Source organism: Pleurodeles waltl, chromosome 7 (assembly GCF_031143425.1).
Source record: "Pleurodeles waltl isolate 20211129_DDA chromosome 7, aPleWal1.hap1.20221129, whole genome shotgun sequence".
Classification (NCBI taxonomy): domain Eukaryota; kingdom Metazoa; phylum Chordata; class Amphibia; order Caudata; family Salamandridae; genus Pleurodeles; species Pleurodeles waltl.
This window is the reverse complement of record NC_090446.1, coordinates 1516142700-1516167472: the sequence shown is the minus strand read 5'-3', so window position 1 is coordinate 1516167472 and position 24773 is coordinate 1516142700. Positions and strand designations below refer to the sequence as shown.

The 24773-nt window shown below is 44.5% G+C and overlaps 1 protein-coding gene across 2 annotated transcripts in view; it reads right to left on the bottom strand.

The window, feature by feature from the left end:
• The window catches only part of LOC138246618 (zinc finger protein Xfin-like), an 80117-nt gene that overhangs the window by 31502 nt on the left and 23842 nt on the right, over positions 1 to 24773 (bottom strand). The window contains exons 3-4 of one of the 2 annotated variants that reach the window (XM_069201325.1): positions 23330 to 23453; positions 9855 to 9941 (exon numbers count right to left, since the gene is read on the bottom strand). In XM_069201325.1, the coding sequence (XP_069057426.1) occupies positions 9855 to 9941; positions 23330 to 23342 (100 nt within the window). In that variant the 5' untranslated portion in view covers positions 23343 to 23453. The remainder of the gene's footprint in view (positions 1 to 9854; positions 9942 to 23329; positions 23454 to 24773) is intronic. The other variant, XM_069201326.1, reaches the window with a different exon arrangement.

The window sequence follows — 24773 nt, the reverse complement described above, 5'->3', positions numbered from 1 at the left end:
CTTTGGGAAATGTTCACAGGAAAGTGTAGGGATAGACTCCTCACACTCTCTGGACAAGATGCAGAATCTTATGACCTCATGAAGGGTACCCTGATTGAGGGCTTTGGATTCTCCACTGAGGAGTATAGGATTAGATTCAGGGGGGCTCAAAAATCCTCGAGCCAGACCTGGGTTGACTTTGTAGACTACTCAGTGAAAACACTAGATGGTTGGATTCAAGGCAGTGGTGTAAGTAATTATGATGGGCTGTACAATTTATTTGTGAAAGAACACCTGTTAAGTAATTGTTTCAATGATAAACTGCATCAGCATCTGGTAGACCTAGGACCAATTTCTCCCCAAGAATTGGGAAAGAAGGCGGACCATTGGGTCAAGACAAGGGTGTCCAAGACTTCAACAGGGGGTGACCAAAAGAAAGGGGTCACAAAGACTCCCCAGGGGAAGGGTGATGAGACAACCAAAACTAAAAATAGTAAAGAGTCTTCTACAGGCCCCCAAAAACCTGCACAGGAGGGTGGGCCCAGAGCCTCTTCACAAAACAATGGGTACAAGGGTAAAAACTTTGATCCCAAAAAGGCCTGGTGTCATAGCTGTAAACAGCATGGACACCAAACTGGAGACAAGGCCTGTCCCAAGAAAGGTTCCACTCCAAACTCCCATCCAGGTAACACTGGTATGGCTAGTCTCCAAGTGGGATCAACAGTGTGCCCAGAGCAAATCAGGGTCCACACTGAAGCTACTCTAGTTTCTGAGGGTGGGGTGGATTTAGCCACACTAGCTGTCTGGCCGCCTAACATGCAAAAATACAGACAGCAACTCTTAATTAATGGGACTAGAATAGAGGGCCTGAGGGATACAGGTGCCAGTGTCACCATGGTGACAGAGAAACTGGTTTCCCCTGGCCAATACCTGACTGGAAAAACTTACACAGTCACCAACGCTGACAATCAGAGAAAAGTACATCCCATGGCAATGGTTACTTTAGAATGGGGAGGGGTCAATGGCCTGAAACAGGTGGTGGTCTCCTCAAATATCCCAGTGGACTGTCTGCTTGGAAATGACCTGGAGTCCTCAGCATGGGCTGAGGTAGAACTAAAAACCCATGCAGCAATGCTGGGTATCCCTGAACTGGTGTGTGTGAAAACAAGAGCACAATGCAAGGCACAGGGTGAAAAAGTAGAGCTGGAGTCTGGAAAAATGGCCCAGCCTACCAAGAGAACAGGAAAGTCAGTTGGGAAACCAACTGCAACACAGCAAAAGAAAGGGAACCTCTCTTCTCAGGAAGAAGTTCTGCCCTCTGAGGGAACTGAGCCTTTGGAGCTTGAACCTTATCAGGTTGAGCTCTTAGGCCCAGGGGGACCCTCAAGGGAGGAGCTGTGTAAGGGACAAGAAACCTGTCCCTCTCTTGAAGGCCTTAGGCAGCAAGCTGCTGAAGAGTCCAAAGGCAAGAAAAATGGAACACATAGGGTCTATTGGGAAGATGGACTCCTGTACACTGAGGCCAGAGACCCCAAACCTGGTGCCACTAGGAGAGTGGTAGTGCCTCAGCTGTTCAGAGAGTTCATCCTAACATTGGCCCATGACATTCCCCTTGCTGGACATTTGGGACAAACCAAGACGTGGGAGAGGTTAGTCAACCACTTCTACTGGCCCAATATGTCCAACATGGTTAAGGAGTTTTGCCTCTCCTGCCCCACCTGTCAAGCCAGTGGTAAGACAGGTGGGCATCCAAAGGCCCCCCTCATTCCACTTCCAGTGGTGGGGGTTCCCTTTGAAAGAGTGGGTGTGGACATAGTTGGTCCACTAGAACCACCCACAGCCTCAGGAAATATGTATATCCTGGTAGTAGTGGATCATGCTACCAGGTATCCTGAAGCTATTCCCCTTAGGTCGACTACTGCCCCTGCAGTAGCCAAGGCCCTCATTGGTATCTTTACCAGAGTGGGTTTCCCTAAGGAGGTGGTGTCTGACAGAGGTGCCAACTTCATGTCAGCATACCTGAAACATATGTGGAATGAGTGTGGAGTGACTTATAAATTCACTACACCTTACCATCCACAAACTAATGGCTTAGTTGAGAGATTCAACAAGACATTAAAGGGCATGATCATGGGGCTCCCAGAAAAGCTCAAAAGGAGATGGGATGTCCTCTTGCCATGTCTGCTTTTCGCTTACAGAGAGGTACCACAGAAGGGAGTAGGATTCTCACCCTTTGAACTTCTGTTTGGTCATCCTGTAAGGGGACCACTTGCTCTTGTTAAAGAAGGCTGGGAGAGACCTCTCCATGAGCCTAAACAAGACATAGTGGACTATGTACTTGGCCTTCGCTCTAGAATGGCAGAGTACATGGAAAAGGCAACCAAAAACCTTGAGGCCAGCCAACAGCTCCAGAAGTTTTGGTATGACCAAAAGGCTGCACTGGTTGAGTTCCAACCAGGGCAGAAAGTCTGGGTTCTGGAGCCTGTGGCTCCCAGGGCACTCCAGGACAAATGGAGTGGCCCTTACCCAGTGCTAGAAAGGAAGAGTCAGGTCACCTACCTGGTGGACCTGGGCACAAGCAGGAGCCCCAAGAGGGTGATCCATGTGAACCGCCTTAAACTCTTCCATGACAGGGCTGATGTGAATCTGTTGATGGTAACAGATGAGGATCAGGAGGCAGAGAGTGAACCTCTCCCTGATCTTCTGTCATCAGACCCAAAAGATGGCACAGTAGATGGAGTGATCTACTCAGACACCCTCTCTGGCCAACAGCAAGCTGATTGTAGGAGAGTCCTACAACAGTTTCCTGAACTCTTCTCCTTAACCCCTGGTCAGACACACCTGTGTACCCATGATGTGGACACAGGAGACAGCATGCCTGTCAAAAACAAAAGCTTTAGACAGTCTGACCATGTTAAGGAAATCATCAAGGTGGAAGTCCACAAGATGCTGGAATTGGGAGTAATTGAGCGCTCTAACAGCCCCTGGGCTAGCCCAGTGGTCCTAGTCCCCAAACCTCACACCAAAGATGGAAAGAAAGAGATGAGGTTTTGTGTGGACTACAGAGGGCTCAATTCTGTCACCAAGACAGATGCTCATCCAATTCCAAGAGCTGATGAGCTCATAGATAAATTAGGTGCTGCCAAATTCTTAAGTACCTTTGACTTGACAGCAGGGTACTGGCAAATAAAAATGGCACCTGGAGCAAAAGAGAAAACAGCATTCTCCACACCTGATGGGCATTATCAGTTTACTGTTATGCCCTTTGGTTTAAAGAATGCCCCTGCCACCTTCCAAAGGTTGGTGAATCAAGTCCTTGCTGGCTTGGAGTCCTTTAGCACAGCTTATCTTGATGATATTGCTGTCTTTAGCTCCACCTGGCAGGATCACCTGGTCCACCTGAAGAAGGTTTTGAAGGCTCTGCAATCTGCAGGCCTCTCTATCAAGGCATCCAAATGCCAGATAGGGCAGGGAACTGTGGTTTACTTGGGCCACCTTGTAGGTGGAGGCCAAGTTCAGCCACTCCAACCCAAGATCCAGACTATTCTGGACTGGGTAGCTCCAAAAACCCAGACTCAAGTCAGGGCATTCCTTGGCTTGACTGGGTATTACAGGAGGTTTGTGAAGGGATATGGATCCATTGTGACAGCCCTCACTGAACTCACCTCCAAGAAAATGCCCAAGAAAGTGAACTGGACTGTGGAATGCCAACAGGCCTTTGACACCCTGAAACAAGCAATGTGCTCAGCACCAGTTCTAAAAGCTCCAGATTATTCTAAGCAGTTCATTGTGCAGACAGATGCCTCTGAACATGGGATAGGGGCAGTTTTGTCCCAAACAAATGATGATGGCCTTGACCAGCCTGTTGCTTTCATTAGCAGGAGGTTACTCCCCAGGGAGCAGCGTTGGAGTGCCATTGAGAGGGAGGCCTTTGCTGTGGTTTGGTCCCTGAAGAAGCTGAGACCATACCTCTTTGGGACTCACTTCCTAGTTCAAACTGACCACAGACCTCTCAAATGGCTGATGCAAATGAAAGGTGAAAATCCTAAACTGTTGAGGTGGTCCATCTCCCTACAGGGAATGGACTTTATAGTGGAACACAGACCTGGGACTGCCCATGCCAATGCAGATGGCCTTTCCAGGTTCTTCCACTTAGAAAATGAAGACTCTCTTGGGAAAGGTTAGTCTCATCCTCTTTCGTTTGGGGGGGGTTGTGTAAGGAAATGCCTCCTTGGCATGGTTGCCCCCTGACTTTTTGCCTTTGCTGATGCTATGTTTACAATTGAAAGTGTGCTGAGGCCTGCTAACCAGGCCCCAGCACCAGTGTTCTTTCCCTAACCTGTACTTTTGTATCCACAATTGGCAGACCCTGGCATCCAGATAAGTCCCTTGTAACTGGTACTTCTAGTACCAAGGGCCCTGATGCCAAGGAAGGTCTCTAAGGGCTGCAGCATGTCTTATGCCACCCTGGAGACCTCTCACTCAGCACAGACACCCTGCTTGCCAGCTTGTGTGTGCTAGTGAGGACAAAACGAGTAAGTCGACATGGCACTCCCCTCAGGGTGCCATGCCAGCCTCTCACTGCCTATGCAGTATAGGTAAGACACCTCTCTAGCAGGCCTTACAGCCCTAAGGCAGGGTGCACTATACCATAGGTGAGGGTACCAGTGCATGAGCATGGTACCCCTACAGTGTCTAAACAAAACCTTAGACATTGTAAGTGCAGGGTAGCCATAAGAGTATATGGTCTGGGAGTCTGTCAAACACGAACTCCACAGCACCATAATGGCTACACTGAAAACTGGGAAGTTTGGTATCAAACTTCTCAGTACAATAAATGCACACTGATGCCAGTGTACATTTTATTGTAAAATACACCACAGAGGGCACCTTAGAGGTGCCCCCTGAAACTTAACCGACTGTCTGTGTAGGCTGACTAGTTCCAGCAGCCTGCCACACCAGAGACATGTTGCTGGCCCCATGGGGAGAGTGCCTTTGTCACTCTGAGGCCAGTAACAAAGCCTGCACTGGGTGGAGATGCTAACACCTCCCCCAGGCAGGAGCTGTAACACCTGGCGGTGAGCCTCAAAGGCTCACCCCTTTGTCACAGCCCAGCAGGGCACTCCAGCTTAGTGGAGTTGCCCGCCCCCTCCGGCCACGGCCCCCACTTTTGGCGGCAAGGCTGGAGGGAACAAAGAAAGCAACAAGGAGGAGTCACTGGCCAGTCAGGACAGCCCCTAAGGTGTCCTGAGCTGAGGTGACTCTGACTTTTAGAAATCCTCCATCTTGCAGATGGAGGATTCCCCCAATAGGGTTAGGATTGTGACCCCCTCCCCTTGGGAGGAGGCACAAAGAGGGTGTACCCACCCTCAGGGCTAGTAGCCATTGGCTACTAACCCCCCAGACCTAAACACGCCCTTAAATTTAGTATTTAAGGGCTACCCTGAACCCTAGAAAATCAGATTCCTGCAACTACAAGAAGAAGGACTGCCTAGCTGAAAACCCCTGCAGAGGAAGACCAGAAGACGACAACTGCCTTGGCTCCAGAAACTCACCGGCCTGTCTCCTGCCTTCCAAAGATCCTGCTCCAGCGACGCCTTCCAAAGGGACCAGCGACCTCGACATCCTCTGAGGACTGACCCTGCTTCGAAAAGACAAGAAACTCCCGAGGACAGCGGACCTGCTCCAAGAAAAGCTGCAACTTTGTTTCCAGCAGCTTTAAAGAACCCTGCAAGCTCCCCGCAAGAAGCGTGAGACTTGCAACACTGCACCCGGCGACCCCGACTCGGCTGGTGGCGATCCAACACCTCAGGCGGGACCCCAGGACTACTCTAAGACTGTGAGTACAAAAACCTGTCCCCCCTGAGCCCCCACAGCGCCGCCTGCAGAGGGAATCCCGAGGCTTCCCCTGACCGCGACTCTTTGAATCCTAAGTCCCGACACCTGGGAGAGACCCTGCACCCGCAGCCCCCAGGACCTGAAGGACCGGACTTTCACTGGAGGAGTGACCCCCAGGAGTCCCTCTCCCTTGACCAAGTGGAGGTTTCCCCGAGGAACCCCCCCCTTGCCTACCTGCAGCGCTGAAGAGATCTCTAGATCTCCCATTGACTTCCATTACAAACCCGACGCTTGTTTCTACACTGCACCCGGCCGCCCCCGCGCTGCTGAGGGTGAAATTTCTGTGTGGGCTTGTGTCCCCCCCGGTGCCCTACAAAACCCCCCTGGTCTGCCCTCCGAAGACGCGGGTACTTACCTGCAAGCAGACCGGAACCGGGGCACCCCCTTCTCTCCATTCTAGCCTATGTGTTTTGGGCACCACTTTGAACTCTGCACCTGACCGGCCCTGAGCTGCTGGTGTGGTGACTTTGGGGTTGCTCTGAACCCCCAACGGTGGGCTACCTTGGACCAAGAACTAAGCCCTGTAAGTGTCTTACTTACCTGGTTAACCTAACAAATACTTACCTCCCCTAGGAACTGTGAAAATTGCACTGTGTCCACTTTTAAAACAGCTATTTGTGAATAACTTGAAAAGTATACATGCAATTTTGATGATTTGAAGTTCCTAAAGTACTTACCTGCAATACCTTTCGAATGAGATATTACATGTAGAATTTGAACCTGTGGTTCTTAAAATAAACTAAGAAAAGATATTTTTCTATATAAAAACCTATTGGCTGGATTTGTCTCTGAGTGTGTGTACCTCATTTATTGTCTATGTGTATGTACAACAAATGCTTAACACTACTCCTTGGATAAGCCTACTGCTCGACCACACTACCACAAAATAGAGCATTAGTATTATCTATTTTTACCACTATTTTACCTCTAAGGGGAACCCTTGGACTCTGTGCATGCTATTCCTTACTTTGAAATAGCACATACAGAGCCAACTTCCTACATCTTCCCTCTCTGTTTAGGTATATTAGATGTTTGGATGTCTCAGCTGAAAAGGGCAGGAATGAGCCATCATGACAACCTGATGAGAAGTGAGCATGGAGACTTCCAAATGATGAGCTATAGAAACAATGTCAGATACTCATCAATCTCGTCTACAAACACTATGTTGCACCAAAAATCCACAAAATATCATCCTCTTTGGATGCTGAAATTTGGCACCGGGGCTTCATGCTTTTTTGGGAATTTCCCATTGGTCATATGAATGTCTCACTGCAGATACAGAATTCAAGACCCACACAAATTCCAGGACATATTTACAAGCCCTTAGCACCTCTTTTTGACACATTAGCTTCATTTTTTTCCCCGCTAATGTGGCGCGATCAAAGGTATTTTTGCCGCGCCAGATTTACAAAGTAGCACAATGCATGCGCCACTTTGCACCCCCTTGCGCCACTTTATGCCTGCGCCAGGCATAATGTATGCAAAGAGGGCATTCTGGTGCAGGGAGGCCTGAAAAAATGGAGCAGTAAAATCGATTTCACTGCGCCAATTTTTCCACAATTTTTAAACCAGCTAAGAGCAGGCGTTAAAATGACGCATGCATTGCAATCCATGGGCCTCCCTGCACTTTGCTGCACTAGCATCAACATTTTTGATGCTAGTGGAGCAAAGTGCCACAATAGCATAAAAAATGTTGGCGCTATTGTCCTAACGTGAGCCATGGTGTGCTGCATTGTAAATACGGTGCACCCATGGTTTTGTTAGCTGGGGCAGGGGTGACCCATGAAAACTGGTGCATCTGTGCGGAAGCGCCAGTTTCTTGTAAATTTGCCCCTCCATTTCTAAAATGCAGAAGAATATTCGGAGCAAACAATACGTCATGTTACACTATTTTATATAACATACAACATAGCTTCCACTGCCTACTGGCACTGTATTAGAGCCTGATGACATCCAGTTTTTTAACACCTCTTATATAGCAGCGGCTGCTGCAAACCTCAAGGGGAGGGGTAGATGGGGACAATGGGAGTGGGGGAGAAGTAATTTTTTTTTTAACGTATCTGTTACGGTCGCCGCTGCCTGCTTCCTCGCTCCTCTACCCTTGTTCTGGTGTCCCAGCATTCACTAGGACACCAGCACAGGCTCCTCAGCCTAGCATGAGAGCAGAGCCAGGATTGGTCTGCCGGTCAGACAGTGCACTGGAGTCTGCGCAGCTTCTCCAACCCGGCTGTGTAGGAAAAACCTGAGTGCGCATGTGTGTTTCACATGCGCACTTAGAGGTACACAGACTCCACTCCTCCTCCTCTCCCGTGGCCTGACCCCGCCCCTTCCGTCACATGCTGCTGACTGAGCCAGAAGCTGAAAAATAAAACGATAATGATATGTCATTTTATTTTTCAACTCCTGCCTTATCTGGGGAGGCGACGCTCTTTAGCCACTGCGAAGGAGCTGCCCCTGCTGCTATAGCTGTTGATCTCTGCTGAGGGCCATATAGTTTGTATCTGCAGTTTCCTATTTCGCTCAACCCTTAAGTCAAGGAAGCACTTCTCATCATTTTTTTTTATCTTAATGAACTCAGACTCAGTTTTTAGCGGAGTACGCACAGAGTTAACTAGGTTGGCAAATTGTTTCTTATAGGGGGACAGTCTCTCTTTACCCTTGAGCTTTAGAAAAGATTTTTTTTTTACCCTGATGTCATGGATCCTCTTGCAAAACCCAACCGCTGGATCATCTACAAGTGCTTGAGTGCCACCAGGTGCTGTCACAGTGTCCCTTTAACAGGCTGGTGACAGAGGCCCACGTTTCCCTCTCACCTTCAGCTCAGAGAGCAGCTTTTGAGGTTCAAGTGGTGAATGTACCAAGCTCCTGATGCAAGCATGGTCCCCATCAGTTCTCCCTTCAGGAAGCCCCTCACCGTAGACCATTTGGGAGAATAGTCATAAAGATCACATTTCAAAGGAGAGCGAAATGTTGGCAGAGAAGGATATGCTTCACAGTTTCACTCCTTGTGATTACCTGAATTATTACTGTGATTTTCCTCCAAACAGAATCTAGAGGATTGCATCTACTGCAGAACATAAAACTGCCTGCCAAACTTTTTGGAATTGCTTGCTCTGTCTGATCTTTGCGCTCTTCGTGTGGTGGTTTGTTTTAGGGTTGTTTAGAGTGGGTTGATTTGCACCTGCATCTGCATTGGGTTCCTTGGAGATTGCTCATATCCGACCAAGGCAGAGTTGAATTTTAGGATTAACCCTTTTTGGTTACCTCCTGCACAGACCTTTTGGGGTTTTGCATGTGTTATTTTTGGTTATAACTTACAATTGTCTAGGGGATTAGATAGATAGATAGATAGATAGATAGATAGATAGATAGATAGATAGATAGATAGATAGATAGATAGATAGATAGATAGATAGATAGATAGATAGATACAGACTACATCTGTCAGTTTTGAAATCATCTCCAGCAGTTACTTTTTAAAACATTTGTTGTCACCATATGGTGATTTCTGGATTGCACATAGCTGTTCTGGCAGGCCGGCTTTATTTTGGGAATTGCTCAGCAGTTATGTATTTACTGCCTGCATAGGCACCTATCAGAGACAGATGTCTTTCAAGGCTGAATGCACCTAGCTCTTTTGGATATTACATTGCAGGAATGCCACTGATGCACACGTCACAGCCTGTGACCTTCCTGTAGTGAAATACCCACTGATTCAATTTGGTTTCCATTTTCCTGAACCCTGGACGCGTTTTTGGTGTTCAGCCTTTCCCAAGAACTTCGTAAACTTTTCAGGCCAGAGAGAGAGTTCAGCGGTTATTGGTGACTAAATGACTGGATGAAAGCGAGGAGAGACTCAAACGATCAGTCAATGCCACAATGACAGCAGCAAGAAGTCCACAAATTGAGGGTTGGTCTGTTTCACGTTTACAACCTTGACCAGAGTTTTAACTATTGCATGTATTGTTTGCAATTACCTTCTGCACAGGGCTCTTCGGGCTCCATGACGCAGGGTCCTTGCTGGCCAGCTACCGAGAGGGCAACAGGCTTCGGGATCTGGTGGCCTACAATTGAAGAGAGAATGAAGTCAGGTTTACTACTTTAGGAATGGGGTTTATCAGTCCAGATGTAAGCAAGAGGTTTTCCTGGTGATCTGGAGTTTCACCTTGTTCAGTTCCTTCATTAAGAGACCACACCTAATTCATGGGAGTTTCAGAGGTGAAAGACGCAAGTAATGCTTCAACGGTTGCAGATGACTTAAAGTGCCATATGTAAGGGGCAGGAATCAGAGCCACCAGCTGTCTCCATGTTTGAGAGGCTCTATAGTTTGGCCTTGAGTGAGCTTTAACATTCCGTCCCTAGTATTTTTGAGAATCCAATGCATGCCAGTGGGAGAGTGTGAAATGTTCTCTATATCATCTTGGTGGAAAACTTCACCTGTTGGTACTAGAGTTTTGGAGGTTCAGAGACAAAAGGTCGGGCACTAGAGAGGTGAAAGGGGAGTTTACAGAAGAGAGGACAGGGGCAGAAAAGCCAATGAGTAGAAGTAATATGGGGAGTCCTGTAGCAGGGGCAAGGAGCCCGAAGGGTTCTGCGATTAGCCACAAGGACCAAACCCCGATACAATGTGCCTGGAAGAAAGATGTGAGAATGCTGAGAAGGACAAAAACTTTAGTCTTGAGGCCCCAGCAGGTAACACTCCCCATAAGTACACATTTGAGGCAGGAGTCTGGATGTAGGGATTCCGAACTTACATAAAATGAAAAACAGCCATAGTGGAAAACAGAACAGCACCCATAGTGAGGGATGCTTGGGACAGTGATACCATGGTCTGTTAAGGACCTCTCTTTTCCCTTGGTTTGCCAATTCATTTTGGAAGTGGAAAATGTATGGTTCCCAAAACTGTTTAGTCTAAGGCCCTCTCCATCTCATAGGAAGCAAAACAAACTCGGGGACAAATCACAGCTTAAGTGAATTCAGATCAGGTTTATGGAACAACCAGCAACATTATTTGTCAACCACCACTAACAGAAAATCGAGAAGACACATCTCCTTGTTTTGGGGTCCGGTTCTTCATAGGAGAAGTGGGTAGCAGGCAATGTCTGAAGCAAGCCCGCTGTGAGGAGAGCTCTGAGCTTCACATCAGAGAAGAGTGTAGCCTAGTCTCAGCCTTCAGCAGACGCCGCTCTCTCCAGAGGTACGTCACTAAGCCCCATCTCTCCTCTCTGAACCCATCCCACCATGCAACTGTAAACACACAGGACAGAGGGGCTCACAATTAACAACAACGTAGGAAAGCTAGAAGAAAATAACTACCTGAGAGAAGAGTAGAGGCCCTGCTTGGAAACTATTCAATATGGAGGTCATATCTTCAGCCATTGACAAAAGTGCCTGAACAAACTGAAGCGAGTTGCTCCTCCTCTATCCAAACTGAGGACAAACTGGCAACATCCACAGACTTAGCCATCAACCACCAGATGGGTGAGCATACACTCTAACTAACAATTACATTAAATATCTTATCAATGCACTTAGAAACTTGGCAGAGATCCTCGAAGCTTCCCAGTGCCACCAAGTTGACCGTGCATAAATATTGTCTTGTAAAATGCTGCTCGCAGCTCGTGGCTGGCTTGAAGTGCTTTGTTTCCATCTCACCTATTGGTTGCGTAATATGTGAGTTTGTGGTTTATTGTGTGACTGCTGATACAGTTCCCTCATCCAGCAATGACTCACTTTCTACAAAAGTGGGAACAAGGACTCACTTTCCACAAAACTGGGACTATAAATCCAGGCTGGTGTCAGACACAAGAAACTACAAGAACTGTTGAAGTCCACACCAACTGAAGTATTGTATTGTACTGTATTGTACTGCATTGTACTGTACTGCATTGTATTGTACTCTACTGTATGGACTGTACTGTATTATATTGTACTGTTCTGTATTGTACTGTACCATACTGTAAAGCATTATACTGTATTGTACTGTACTGCATTGTATTGTACTATACTGTATTGTATTGTATTGTACTGCATTGTATTGTACTGTATTATATTAACTGTATTGTATTATATTATACTGCAATGTACTGTATTGTATTGTACTGTATTGTACTGCATTGTACTGTACTGCATTGTACTCTACTGTATTATATTGTACTGTTCTGTATTGTACTGTACCATACTGTAATGCATTATACTGTATTGTACTGCATTGTATTGTACTATACTGTATTGTATTGTACTGTATTGTACTGTATTATATTAACTGTATTGTATTATACTATACTGTACTGTACTGCATTGTTCTGCATTGTAGTGTACTGTACTGTATTGTATTGTACTGCATTGTATTGTACTGTATTGTATTGACCTGCATTGTACTGTATTATATTAACTGTATTGTATTATACTGTACTGCATTGTACTGTACGGGATTGTTCTGCATTGTATTGTACTATACTGCATTGTTCTGTACTGCACTGCATTGTACTGCACTGCATTGTACTGTATTGCATTGTACTGTATTGTAATGTACTGTATTGTACTGTATTGTATTGTACTGCATTGTACTGTACTGCATTGTATTGTACTCTACTGTATTATATTGTACTGTTCTGTATTGTACTGTACCATACTGTAATGCATTATACTGTATTGTACTGTACTGCATTGTATTGTACTATACTGTATTGTATTGTTCTGCATTGTATTGTACTGTATTATATTAACTGTATTGTATTATATTATACTGTACTGTACTGCATTGTTCTGCATTGTATTGTACTGTAATGTATTGTACTGCATTGTATTGACCTGCATTGTACTGTATTATATTAACTGTATTGTATTATACTGTACTGCATTGTACTGTATTGTACTGTACTGCATTGTTCTGCATTGTATTGTACTATACTGCATTGTTCTGTACTGCACTGCATTGTACTGCACTGCATTGTACTGTATTGCATTGTACTGTATTGTAATGTACTGTATTGTAATGTACTGTATTGTACTGTACTGCATTGTACTGTATATTATTGTACTGCACTGTATGGTACTGTACTGCATTGTACTGTACTATAATATTGTACTGTACTGCATTGTATTGTACTGTACTGCACTGCATTGTACTGTACTATAGTGTACTGTATTGTATTGCACTGTATTGTACTGCATTGTACTGAACTGCATTGTACTGTATACTATATTGTACTGTACTGTATTGTATTTTACTGTATTATACTATTTTGTACTGTATTGTATTGTACTATATTGTATTTTACTGTACTGCATTGTATTGTACTGTACTGTACTATATTGTACTGTACTGTATTGTACTGTATGGTATTATATTGTACTGTACTGTATTGTATTGTACTGTATTGTTGATACTTACAAATAAAACCCGCGGTTTGCTGTTCACACACAGATCTCATCCAAAGCCCCAATAAATGCTTTAGTTGTGTTCTGATTGGCACAGGATTGCGTGAGCACCTGCTGAGTTGACTGAGCTTTTGAAACAAAGAAAATCTGCTTTTCTCATGATTCAAAAAAGGGTCAGGCAGGTGGATGCTCTCTCAGGTAAGTGGTTCTGGTGTGGCCTGTTGGCTCTCTAGTAGATTAATGTATATACAAACCAAAAAACACGAAATCAAGAAGTATCTCTAAAGCGCTGACACGACTGCGACAGTGTCAGCTTTGTGCATTTGATGTGACGCAAGCCACCACAGCTCTGGTGGCCTGAAGGTGCTCGCCAGAGGGGACGCAGGATGCTTCCTGCAAGTTAAACATTGTTTAAAGTGGGAAGGTGCAGCTGGTCGCGACAACACTCATTTTTGGAGACAATTTTGTTCAGCATCTGACTCTGACCCAAAGCAAGAGAGACAAAGGTGGAAAAGGAGACAGAATGAGGAGAAGACATATGAAAAGGTTGAAAGGGAGAAAGCAGACCTGCAAGATACCTGCAAGAGTGAGATAAAGAGGTGGGAAGTTTAAGGTGTGGGCAGAAAGAGTGAGCTGGATTCAAGACGAGGCAACCTTGGAACTCAGCAGCGCCGACGGCAGGCTCTACGACAATCCGTTGGGCGGATTCAGTTATTTATCACACATTGTATACAATTATTTATTTACAAATTAAGAACTGCACCCATTTTCTTGGAAGGGCCAGAAGAGTGAGTTAGAGTGGGTCACATGCCAAGTATTTGCGTCCAGTGTACTCACGACTATCTTTATTGTAAGTAACAGGTAAGGGGCCAACTACCACCTTCATAAGTGTCCTTCTGTCTCCTCTGTCCCCGATTTCCAACCGTCCTGGAGCGCGGCGCAAGATTCCACATTTCAGCCCGGCTCAAGGCGCAGGGACAGAGGAGCGTGAGAGACAGAGGACATAACAGGTATTCAAGGTGGTGTGAAATGTGCAAGAAAGACTTCACTAAGACCTGAAAACTAAGAGATTTGCAAACTTCACAAACTGCCAAATATATACATTTAACTAGTTCAGTCTCATCAGAATAATTACTCATTGAGTACCTGTGCGCCGACTTAGTGGCCTAGCATGAGTCTGTTGACGTCAAAGACTAGCTATATGAAACACACTGATCGATTACTTTAGACGACCTTCTCCTTACAGGACTCCAAGTCCAGTACCTGTCAAGAGGGCAACACGGAGAACACTCAGGTAACAAGAAAGAGACCGGAGTCCTATATCAGCCCCCGGCTTTCAAAGAACAATCATCTGCAGCCAGGAGCTACCCTCAAGGCACCTCTAGTCATTTCATCTACTCTCCATCAATGACCACTTCCTGTCTGTCTCCAGAGTTTCCTTTCCTAGAGCAGGGCACCCGACTGATCAATCAGAAATGCCGGGACGGGTGACATGTCTCTGTAGATCTCATGCCAACCCCATGCAAAAGCTAAGCTATCTTCTAGGTAGGGCATGCTACTCATTGTACTGTACCCTAGGGATCTTCCTGTAGAAGTGCACCTCAGTCACCTTGACAATACTGCCTCCCACTCTGAAGATGTTCTTTCACCATGCATGTTTAACCTCGGGTGACCTCTAGGGTTCAAGGCGATGCATGTGATCTGGTCTCTCTTCGTCTTGTGAGCCTGTGCATTGCAACACCTGCTCTGTAAAATAGCTCAATAATGCTGCAGATGTGAAGCACAGAGAGGGACAGGCGTTAACGAGGCACACTGCATATAAAGCAGGGCCATCTGTACACCCTCATGACTTTCCCACATGTGCCTCATGGCTGGGTATTCTTGCTAATCTCACTCTAAGACATCAAGTGACCTACTGGGAAGAGGTGCAGCTTGAAGAGTGAATTAAAGGATGCCAACAAACCAATCCAAGAGAGGCCAACACTCTCTAATCCAGGGTGTACTGAGTCTGGGTATTCGCTAATCTCACAACTATGCTTGGTCTGGGTGAGTTTGCAAATTAGACTCTAGGTACTGAATGAGCTGATGCACCATTAAAAAAGAGCATAAGTCTAAGACATGCTTCAGAAAACTGCAGCCGATGATGCAGCACAAGTTGCCTGCATCATCGTTCATAACAAGTTAAGAGCATCTCCAACTGGTGGCACAGTTCAGCAACAAGGGTTTCAATGCAGCAATAGTAGAAAACCAAAAGAACCAATGAGGGGCAGGTACAGCATTCACTGCTTGGAACCTGGTTGAAAAGAAACATTGACAATGTTGGCACTACCAGGGGGCCAACATGTCGCACAAATCAAGGGACTTAGTCTTGAGCACCCCAGTAAAAAACCAAGAAGCATCATTTATCCTAAGGTCTCCATTATTGTTCATGAAGAACTAAGCTTCATTTTTTTATACTGTTGTTGAAAAACATGTTTATTTAGGCCATGGCCTTTAAAGCCCTGCTAAAACACTTTATCACATAAAAAGAACCGCTAAACCACTTTATCACATAAAAACTTCAATATGCACAATTGAATACTGCACCATAAAATGCAATAAAACATATCCCAACTATATAAATCCACAATATACAAAACCCTGCTATATAAAATATTTTTTCTCCTTCAACTTGGTAAATAAATCACATTACTGTCTTTCAAAGATGTACCCACGGAAATTAAAAATTACCCACAGAAAATAAAAACATTTTTTTACTGCTTGTACAAAACATGTATGAGGGACTATTAACCACCAATGAAGAGGAGACTTCTTGAGTAACAGCCAATGAAGAAAGAACACACAGTATGCCTAACAAGGCTGGCAGCGCCATTGGTAGAGACAACTTTCAAACCACGCTCTGTGTTTTTTGCAGACCGTGGAGGAGCACAATCACAACCAAATACAGTGAAGCTTCCTCCTCGGACTGCCCTGAAAGCGCTCTACAATGAAGGAGCCATTTCTATTTAAGATTTTCTTACAAATTACTTTGTAGGTTTGCAGAGACTGATCTGGAGACAAACCCCTGAAGTCTGGACAATTTCTTCTTTACTCTTGATTCTGTGCTCGGGCAATGACCTCTCCTCCTCATACTAAAAGCACCATGACTTTCTCATGAGACCGTCAGGGCTGAAATACTTCTTAAGAGTTAGGCTCTTTTTAGGTTTGTGTTAAAGTTTCGTGCAGAATTGTGGGCACCATATTTTTCACATGATCGTGTACCAAAATGGTTTCTTACCTGTAATAGTAGTTTTGCAGCTTGAAGGATTTTCTGGATTCCCATGATGTGCATTAGTCCGCCATCTAGTGGTTAGGTCCAGAATTTTCCCCTTGAAGCTGTAGTCCTTCTTCTATTTCGTTTTCCTTTTTTTTGTGGCTATGCATCAAAGGATCTACCATCTGGTGCATTGTCCAACCTCCTGTGACGTCATACGCCCTCTCCCGACGCTCGTCTTGTGGTCGCACCATATGCAAAGCCTTTTTTTTTCCTCTTATCTTCTAGGGGAGGTGGGTAGTTCACTTATGAATACAGAAAATTCTTCAAGCTGTAAAACTACTACTAATGGTAAGAAACCATTTAAGTTTGCAGCGTGAATCTTTTCTGGATTCATAGGCTGTGCATTGACTTTGTAGTGTTTTTCACCATTGTGGTGGTTGGGATGAAGATGGGTTTACATTAGTAAATAGGTGTTTAGGCACACTCTGTCCCACTTGTGCTTCTTTGTTCATCTGAATATCTATACAATAGTGTTTTGTGAAGGTATGAATCGATGACTTGCAGCTGCCATGCAGATGTCCTGTACAGGAAGGTTTGCTAAAAAAAAAAAAAACGATTGTTGCTCCTTTTTCCCTTGTTGAATGTGCCTTTCGCGTGTTGCATAGGTGGACTACTGCCTTTGTGTGACATACTTGAATGGTTTGTGAAATCTATTTGGCAATAGTGCCTTTAGTCACTAGTTTGCCTTGGTTGTTTGCGAAGGTAACAAATAGTTGTTTTGTTTTCCTAGCTGTCTTTGTTCTTTCAGTGTAGTACACGATTGTTCATTTTGCATCCAGTGTGTGCAGAGCTCTCTCCGCTTTATTTTTAGGTTCTTGGAAAAAAACGTGGAATTTGAAAGATTTGATCGATATGAAATTGTGAAATTACCTTTGGAAGGAAATGAGGGTCTGTCCTCATGCCGCTCTATCTTTATGTATTTTGTAAATATGGTTCTTGCATTCTAAGCGACTGCGGCTCACTTACTCTGTGGAGAGATGTCATTACCACTAGAAAGTCAGTTTTTAATGTAAGCTTTTTTAATGAAACCTGGTGCAGAGGTTCAAATGGATTTGCCTTGAGTTGTGTTATAACTAGATTAAGATCCCATGATGACGCTGGCACCTGTCTGGGTGGCGCTGTTCTCTTTGCTCCTTCTAGGAAGAGTTTTATGACTAGTGTTGTAAAGACGCTTCCACCTGTATAACCCCTTGTGTATGCCACAATTGCTGCCAGATGAACGCTTAGGGAGGTATAAGTGAGATGAGTCTAGAAGACGTGCAAGGTATTTAAATACTGCCACACCTGAAGTGATTTGGTGTAATAATCCTGACGTTTTGCGTCACCTTGAGTGTCTTTCCCATTTCACCATGTAATATTTTCTGGTTGTTGACCACCTTGCCTCTCTTAGCAGTGCCACTGACTTTTCTGGTAAGTTTAGATGCCCAAATTCTATGTCTTCAGGAGCCATGCTGCTAGCTTCAGTGACCCTGTTTCCAGATGAAGCACCTTGTCCCCTTGCACTGACTGTAGGTCCTGTCTGTTTGGTAACTTCTGAATGTTTCCATGAGACATTTGCATTATTTCTCAGTAACATGTTTGTTTTGCCCACTATGAAGCAGTAAGTATTAACTTCATCTTGTTGTGTTGCATTTGTGGATTATTCTGTGTAACAGGGGTATCGGATGAAAGGCGTATGCAAATTTCCCTGAAAAATGTATGGACAGGACATTCCACAGGGACTGGTGGTCTGGGCGCGAAGTATTGGCATTTTGCGTTTGCCTGTGTTGTGAAAAGGCGTTGAAAGATCATTTCAGTACTGATTGATTTATTCCCACTCGTAAGTGGATAAAGTTTATCTGCTTATTTCCTCTGCCTGTACTTGTCTTTCCTTGGTAGGTGAATAACTGTTAAGTCTATTTTCCTCTGTAGCCCCTAGTTTCAGATTTCTTGTGCTCGTTTCGATAGAAGAAATGATTGTGTTTCTCCCTGTTTGTTGATATAAATCATTATTGTGATATTGTCTGTTTGAATTAGAATAGCTTTTCCCCACAATTGCTTCTGAAAGTCTTTTAAGACTAGGAATACTGTTTTTAGTTCCAGAATGTTGATATGTTGTACTGCTTCGTGTTCCTTCTAAACACCTCTGACTTTGAGAGCGCCCATGTGACCCCCCATAACCCAAATGTGAGGTGTCCGTAGTTATGGTCACGGCTGGAGTTGGTTCCATGAATAGTCTCTGTTACATGTGCTCTGTTTCCGCACGCCATCTCTTCTTGTACATTCTGCGTTACAACCACTAGATCCTCCCAACTCCCCGTGGTTTGTGACCATCGGCTACAAACACGTTCTTGGATTAATCTCCTCTGAAGCCTCGCATTGGGTATAAGAGGTATACATTGCCAAGTATTTTCCCCCCCAGTCCTCGCCGTCAGAGGCTGTCCCGTCTGGGTCCGGTAAACTCCTTGTAGAACGGATGCGATTCTCTTTTCCCTGGGATAAGCCTTTGCTGCTGCCGTGTTAATTCTGTATTTATTGAAAATCCTAGTTTGAGTAGAGTTGCTACCATCTCTTGTGCATCTTCTTGGCACCTTCTCTCTGAGTTTCCTCTTATAAGCCAGTCGTCTACAGATGGATATACATGTATTCTCTGCCTCCTTATATATGCTGCCAGCGCTGCTAACCTTTTTTGGGAAAACTCTTGGTGCTGATTTTATGCTGAAAGTTGGCACCTTGAGTTGGCAGTGTTTCTTGTTCACCATATACCGAAGGTACTTTTTGGTACTGTGGTTCATTGGAATGTGCAAGTATGAATCCTTTAGGTCAAGTGTTGCTAGATGGTCTCCCTTTTCTAGTTGTGGGATTACTCTTTGTAACCTTGTAATTTTGAATTTTTCTGTCTTGATGAATTTGTTTATGAACCATAGATCCAGAATTGGTCGAAGGCTTCAATCTGGCTTTGGAATTAGGAAATATGTTCAGTAGTTTCCCCTGTTGATCTCCTTTTGGTGAACCTTTTCTGTTGCCTCCTTTTGTAATAACTCCCTTATTTCTTTGATTTGTCTTGATGTTTCTTCCTTTGAGCAAGTTTTTATCTTTGGTCCTATAATTGGGGGTGTCTATTAATTCTATGCAATATCCGACTCTTATGATGTTCAAAATCCAATTGTCAGATTAAGGAACTATTTTATTTTCCCTCCCATGGGTGTTGTGTGTGAGAGGTTTTCTAGGTTTTTGCAGTCACTTTGATGAGAAAGTTGTTCCTCCCTTGTGTGGTTGAGATCTTCCACATGCTAGTCCATGATAGGACTGTCTTGCTTGAGGCTGGAACTGCCATGGTTGCAACAACTGTGGCTGGGGAGTGCTGTGGAACCCCTGATGTGATGCTGATGATAGGAACACCCCCGTCTAATGGTCTTCTACTCATTGGGGTTCCTCTTCTTACATTTCCCCTGAAGTAAGGCACCCATTGACTTAGCCATGTCATTATGCTATTTAATTTGTTGTAGGGTGTTGCCCACTGCACTGCTGAATAATTGCTCCCCGTTGAACGGTGCATTTATAAGGTTTGCTTGAACCTCACCATGGAAACTGGATATTCTTAGTCAAGCATGGTGTTTAGGAGTAGTTCCTGACATCATCTTAAGATCTGCTGCATCCTGTGCAAATTTAAAGCATATATTGCCAATATTTTTGCCTTCCTCTGCAAGTGAAGCTGATCTTTTGTGGTACTACTCTGCAAAATGCTTCATCAATTCTGACATTTCTTCTCACTGATGACAGGTGTGTCTGTTAAGGACGGCATTTGACTATCCTCCACTGGTTAGCTGCACCCGTTTCAAATTTCCTTCCAACTAAATCCATCTTCTTGCTCTCTTTGCCTGGGGGTGGTCCCAATGTTGCTGTGATGTTTGTGATAGAGCGGCGATAATAGAATCCTGCGACATTGTACACTTTATATATGCGGAGTCTTTGGTGGAGTGCTTATATTTTTTCACTGCAGGACGTGTTATTGCTCTGCTTGTTGCAGGATCTTGAAACGCTTCTCTCCCATGGTCAAGGATGCTAGAAAGCATGGGAAAGAATTGATTTCTTATTTGTGATGACAAAGGAGTTTCCAAAAGGAAGCACAGTTGTTTTTTCTCTTCCTCAAGCTGGACGCCATACTTATCAGCCTGTCTCTCTATGATCTGACCATACATAGGGATGTCATCCGGTGGAGATGGTCTTTACGAGTATGCGTCAAGCACCTCTTCTGGAGAGTCTGTTTCGACATCCTGCCATTGAGTTCCTGTGTACTCGGAGCTCTCACTCTTGAAACACCTCGATGCTTTCTTCTCCTTCTTCCTTGAAGAAGTATCGCTGTTCCTAATCTTCCTCTTCCTGGGGTACTGGAGTTAAGGGTAGTTCTAACTCCTTGATATCTTTCTCCTAATGTTCCTTTCGTGAAGGAGGCTTATGTGGGATCCTGAATTCCCGAAGCGAGGCATCAAAATCTTTTTACTTCTGTGAGAGAGCCACCATTTCAACCTCGAGATGCCTTCTCTTTTTCTCAATTTCGGCCACCCGTTCTCCGACGTCGATACTCGTCGAGGGTTTTCTTTTCAACGTCGAGGTGTCTTTGTCAGCGATTCCCATCTTTTGATTCTTTCAGTGTAGAAACATTTCAACTTCGAACCTCTCTCAACGTCTTTCTGTGTAAGACTTACTCCGTACTCTTGGACAGGCAATACTTGGTAAACTATCATGTACAGCCTTGAGCAGAGGCACAAGATGAAATGTTGGGCAAAGTAACTAATAACAATGCCTGGGTGGAAAGGCAGCTGATAAAAATAATAAAATATCCCAGCTAAATGAAGCCATGCTAAAATGATAAAAAGGAATAAATTAAATGAATTAGGTAAAAGGACACAGGCTGGAGGGCCTGAAGCTAAAATAAGTGTGCCCAAGCAAAATGCTAAAATGAACTCACAACAACTGGGCATTCAGCAGGGCTCCTTTAAAGCCGGGTATTACTTTCAAGTTGGATTCAAGATCACAATAATTATGAATGAAATCCTCCTTTTACCCAAATTATCCAAGAGATGAAATGCATAGCTCGCAAAGATTTGTTAACAAGCCCAGTTCTCTCTGAGTCTCTGCACAATTGTTTCGCAATGAAACCTTCCCATTAGCTCAGCACCATGCCGGTGCCCGAGCCTCTTAAAGATTTATTACATGATCTGTTGCTCTCTGTGTAGCATCGTCTCTGGCTGTGGCCTGGGCATGGATGGATGCAGACAGGCTTGTCATTGGCGCACCACTGGTGCGAATGCACAAGTGGATATTTAAACATCCACCTTGATTTCAAATTGAATTGAGCAACTAGAACATTACTTAAGATGGCAGCATTTAAATGAAGCAAGCAGGAAATGACAGGCAAGAAAAACACCAACCAGGAATAGGATCAGGGATTGAAAAACCACCGGCCGCCTTCTGGAACCAAACAATGAAATGTCAGTTTGCTAAAATCAAAACAATGTCACAAAATAAATCGAACTCCACCTGAATATGTCTGTTTCAGCTGTAGTGAATCCTACTTTGTTTTAAAGGGATAACAGGAGTTAGCTTAGCCTCTGGCCTGCAGACTCGGGCCCCCGTCACCTAGCGACTTTTAACCTACTTAGCTTGCTCTGTCTTAGTCCATTTAATCATTTAATTCATCTAAGATGGCTGCCTTGTTTATAGTTAGGCTTTTGAGAGAATTGTTTTTATTAATTGCCATCCCAAGCATGCTGTGTTATCTATTGTTTGGGAACAAACCTACGTCAGGGGTCTGAGTAGATCTGTAGAAATACATCACACTTTAGACAGATAATCGGAGGGATTCCAACCAGATACCATCGCTGCTATCGATGCTGCACGTCGCCTTGACGCTGACCCGGACTGCGTGTTCCTACGGAGTCTAAGCACGAGACCTCATTCCAAGGTAACAAGGGTTGGGGGCTCCTCTCATGGACATGGCACTGGCAGATTAGGTTTAACATACCCAACTCTCCTCTAGGTAGAAGGTTAGGCCTATTATGATAGGGTATTAGGACATATTATACACTCTATGTTTTTCCATGTTATTGCAAGATGGTGGGGGTCTTTATAATCATGACTCTTGTCTTTACAATTCTATCGCTTGCACTGTTCATTATCCTAATCATTGCAGCCCATGCGATTTACCGCAGATTGCATTAAATAAAAACTATTGAAACATTACTGCATCTTCGTTATTGCCTGTGTTTGGTTGAGACATGATGTATCTGTGAGAAATGGGTACTCTCCGTTTAACCACGACACTCCCTGAGATGTCATACTCTTGAGTCCATGCCTAAAGGCTGCCACAAATCACCTTTAACTGTTTGAGTTTTGGTGAGGTACTGCTAGTGAGCCAGAAGGGTTGGGACTACAGTTGCAACTTGTTGTAGGATAGGCATAGTCACCTACGAACATAAGTACTGTCATCCTTAAACCAGCAGTCTTGCCCAGAGCAAGAGTCCAACTACGACACAGCTCCTTGGTTCTGCGGCTAGCATAAAAGGATGCGTAGATTTACTGTATTGGGCACTTTACCAGACACTCAGTCATTGAAATTAAAATAAAATAGCACCACTGGAGGCAAATAAACTGAGGGGGGGTGGAGCAGTCTGAGAATTTAAAAAGTACAAGATTAGGTGGTGGAAAAAAAGAAATACAAAAGCAAGTTTTAAAATGGCCGCGAAACAGTCAGCAGTATTTTCAACTTACCCAAGGACAGCATTTTCTCAGAATTCCTTGTGGTCACATTCTTGCAGCAATGGGTCAAACATGCCCTTGGTGCTTCACAACGGTCATCGGAGTAGGACAGCTACCTCCTCACGGGCCCCAAATCCTGACCAAGACATAAAACAGAATAATTGTGTTTTTTTGCTCCGGTACAATCTAGTTTTATCACACAAACACTCTCAACACACACACACTCAGTAACCATTATTTGAATTACATTAGGGGAGTTGGTTTACTTTGGTAAAGCCACATTGGATTGGTTGGTAGAATCTGAACCTAGGGGGTGGCAGATATGGGTGAGTGCCCCCAGCAGTTCCTTGGAGGGAAGCGTGGCACAGAGTATGCCAGAGAGAGGGGGAATGTGCCCGCAGGATGGATTTTAAAGCGGATGAGCAAGGTTTGAACAGAGGATCACACCAAGCTACAAAGTCTAAGTCACAGAAGTCTTTGTTTCAACAGCAAAAAATAACACATTTGGCAGCAAAGCTTTAACTTTAAGCGCATTGTAGAGCACCAATATTTGCAGTGATAGTTTTAAAAGTAGGACAAATGAAACGTGTGTTTTCCCAAAACTCTGAAGCAGTTTCCCTGCTTCTGCCCTGAAACTCCAGTCACGAAGCAGTTTCGAATAATGACTGTTTACGAATCCATTAAAAGCCTTGTGAGTGGCTAAATATGTGTAATGTGCTGGAGTTACATCACTTCCACACAGAACCTCTCATCTAACCCACAGAGAGTGAATCAGAGCAGAGGGCCTGCTCCACACTGCTGCAATGGGTTCAGTGTGGCTGTGGGAAGGGAGCAGTGGGACAAGCTCTCTTCCTGGAGGCTCACACGACAGTGCATGGTAGCGGCAGAGCAGGCGTGATGTCTGGACATCTGGGAATCCTGGGAATGCACAAGAGGGCTTGGGAAGTTATGCTATGGATGCAGATAATAGGAACTGATTCGCCTGAACATCAGAGGATTGAATAATCAAGGCTAGCCATGATACATGGGATACATATTAAGTATCATAGATAGGCAGACAGAAAGGCAGACAGACAGACAGACGGATAGATGGATAGACGGACAGATGGATGAACGGATAGACGGATGGATGAACGGATAGACGGATGGATGAACGGATAGACGGATGGATAGATAGATAGATAGATAGATAGATAGATAGATAGATAGATAGATAGATAGATAGATAGATAGATAGATAGATAGATAGATAGATAGATAGATAGATAGATCTCAGCTCTTTATAGCAGAAAATCCAACATTTCAAAAGGCACCCAAATATGGAAAATGTCCTCCCAGGTCTCGGTGAAACGTGGGTTTCATCCTCAGAATGTTTACTCCCACAATCTGATCGTTCTACTCCTAATCAATACCTATTGTTGGTTGAATTCTGGAGACAACATCTTCAACAATGTCT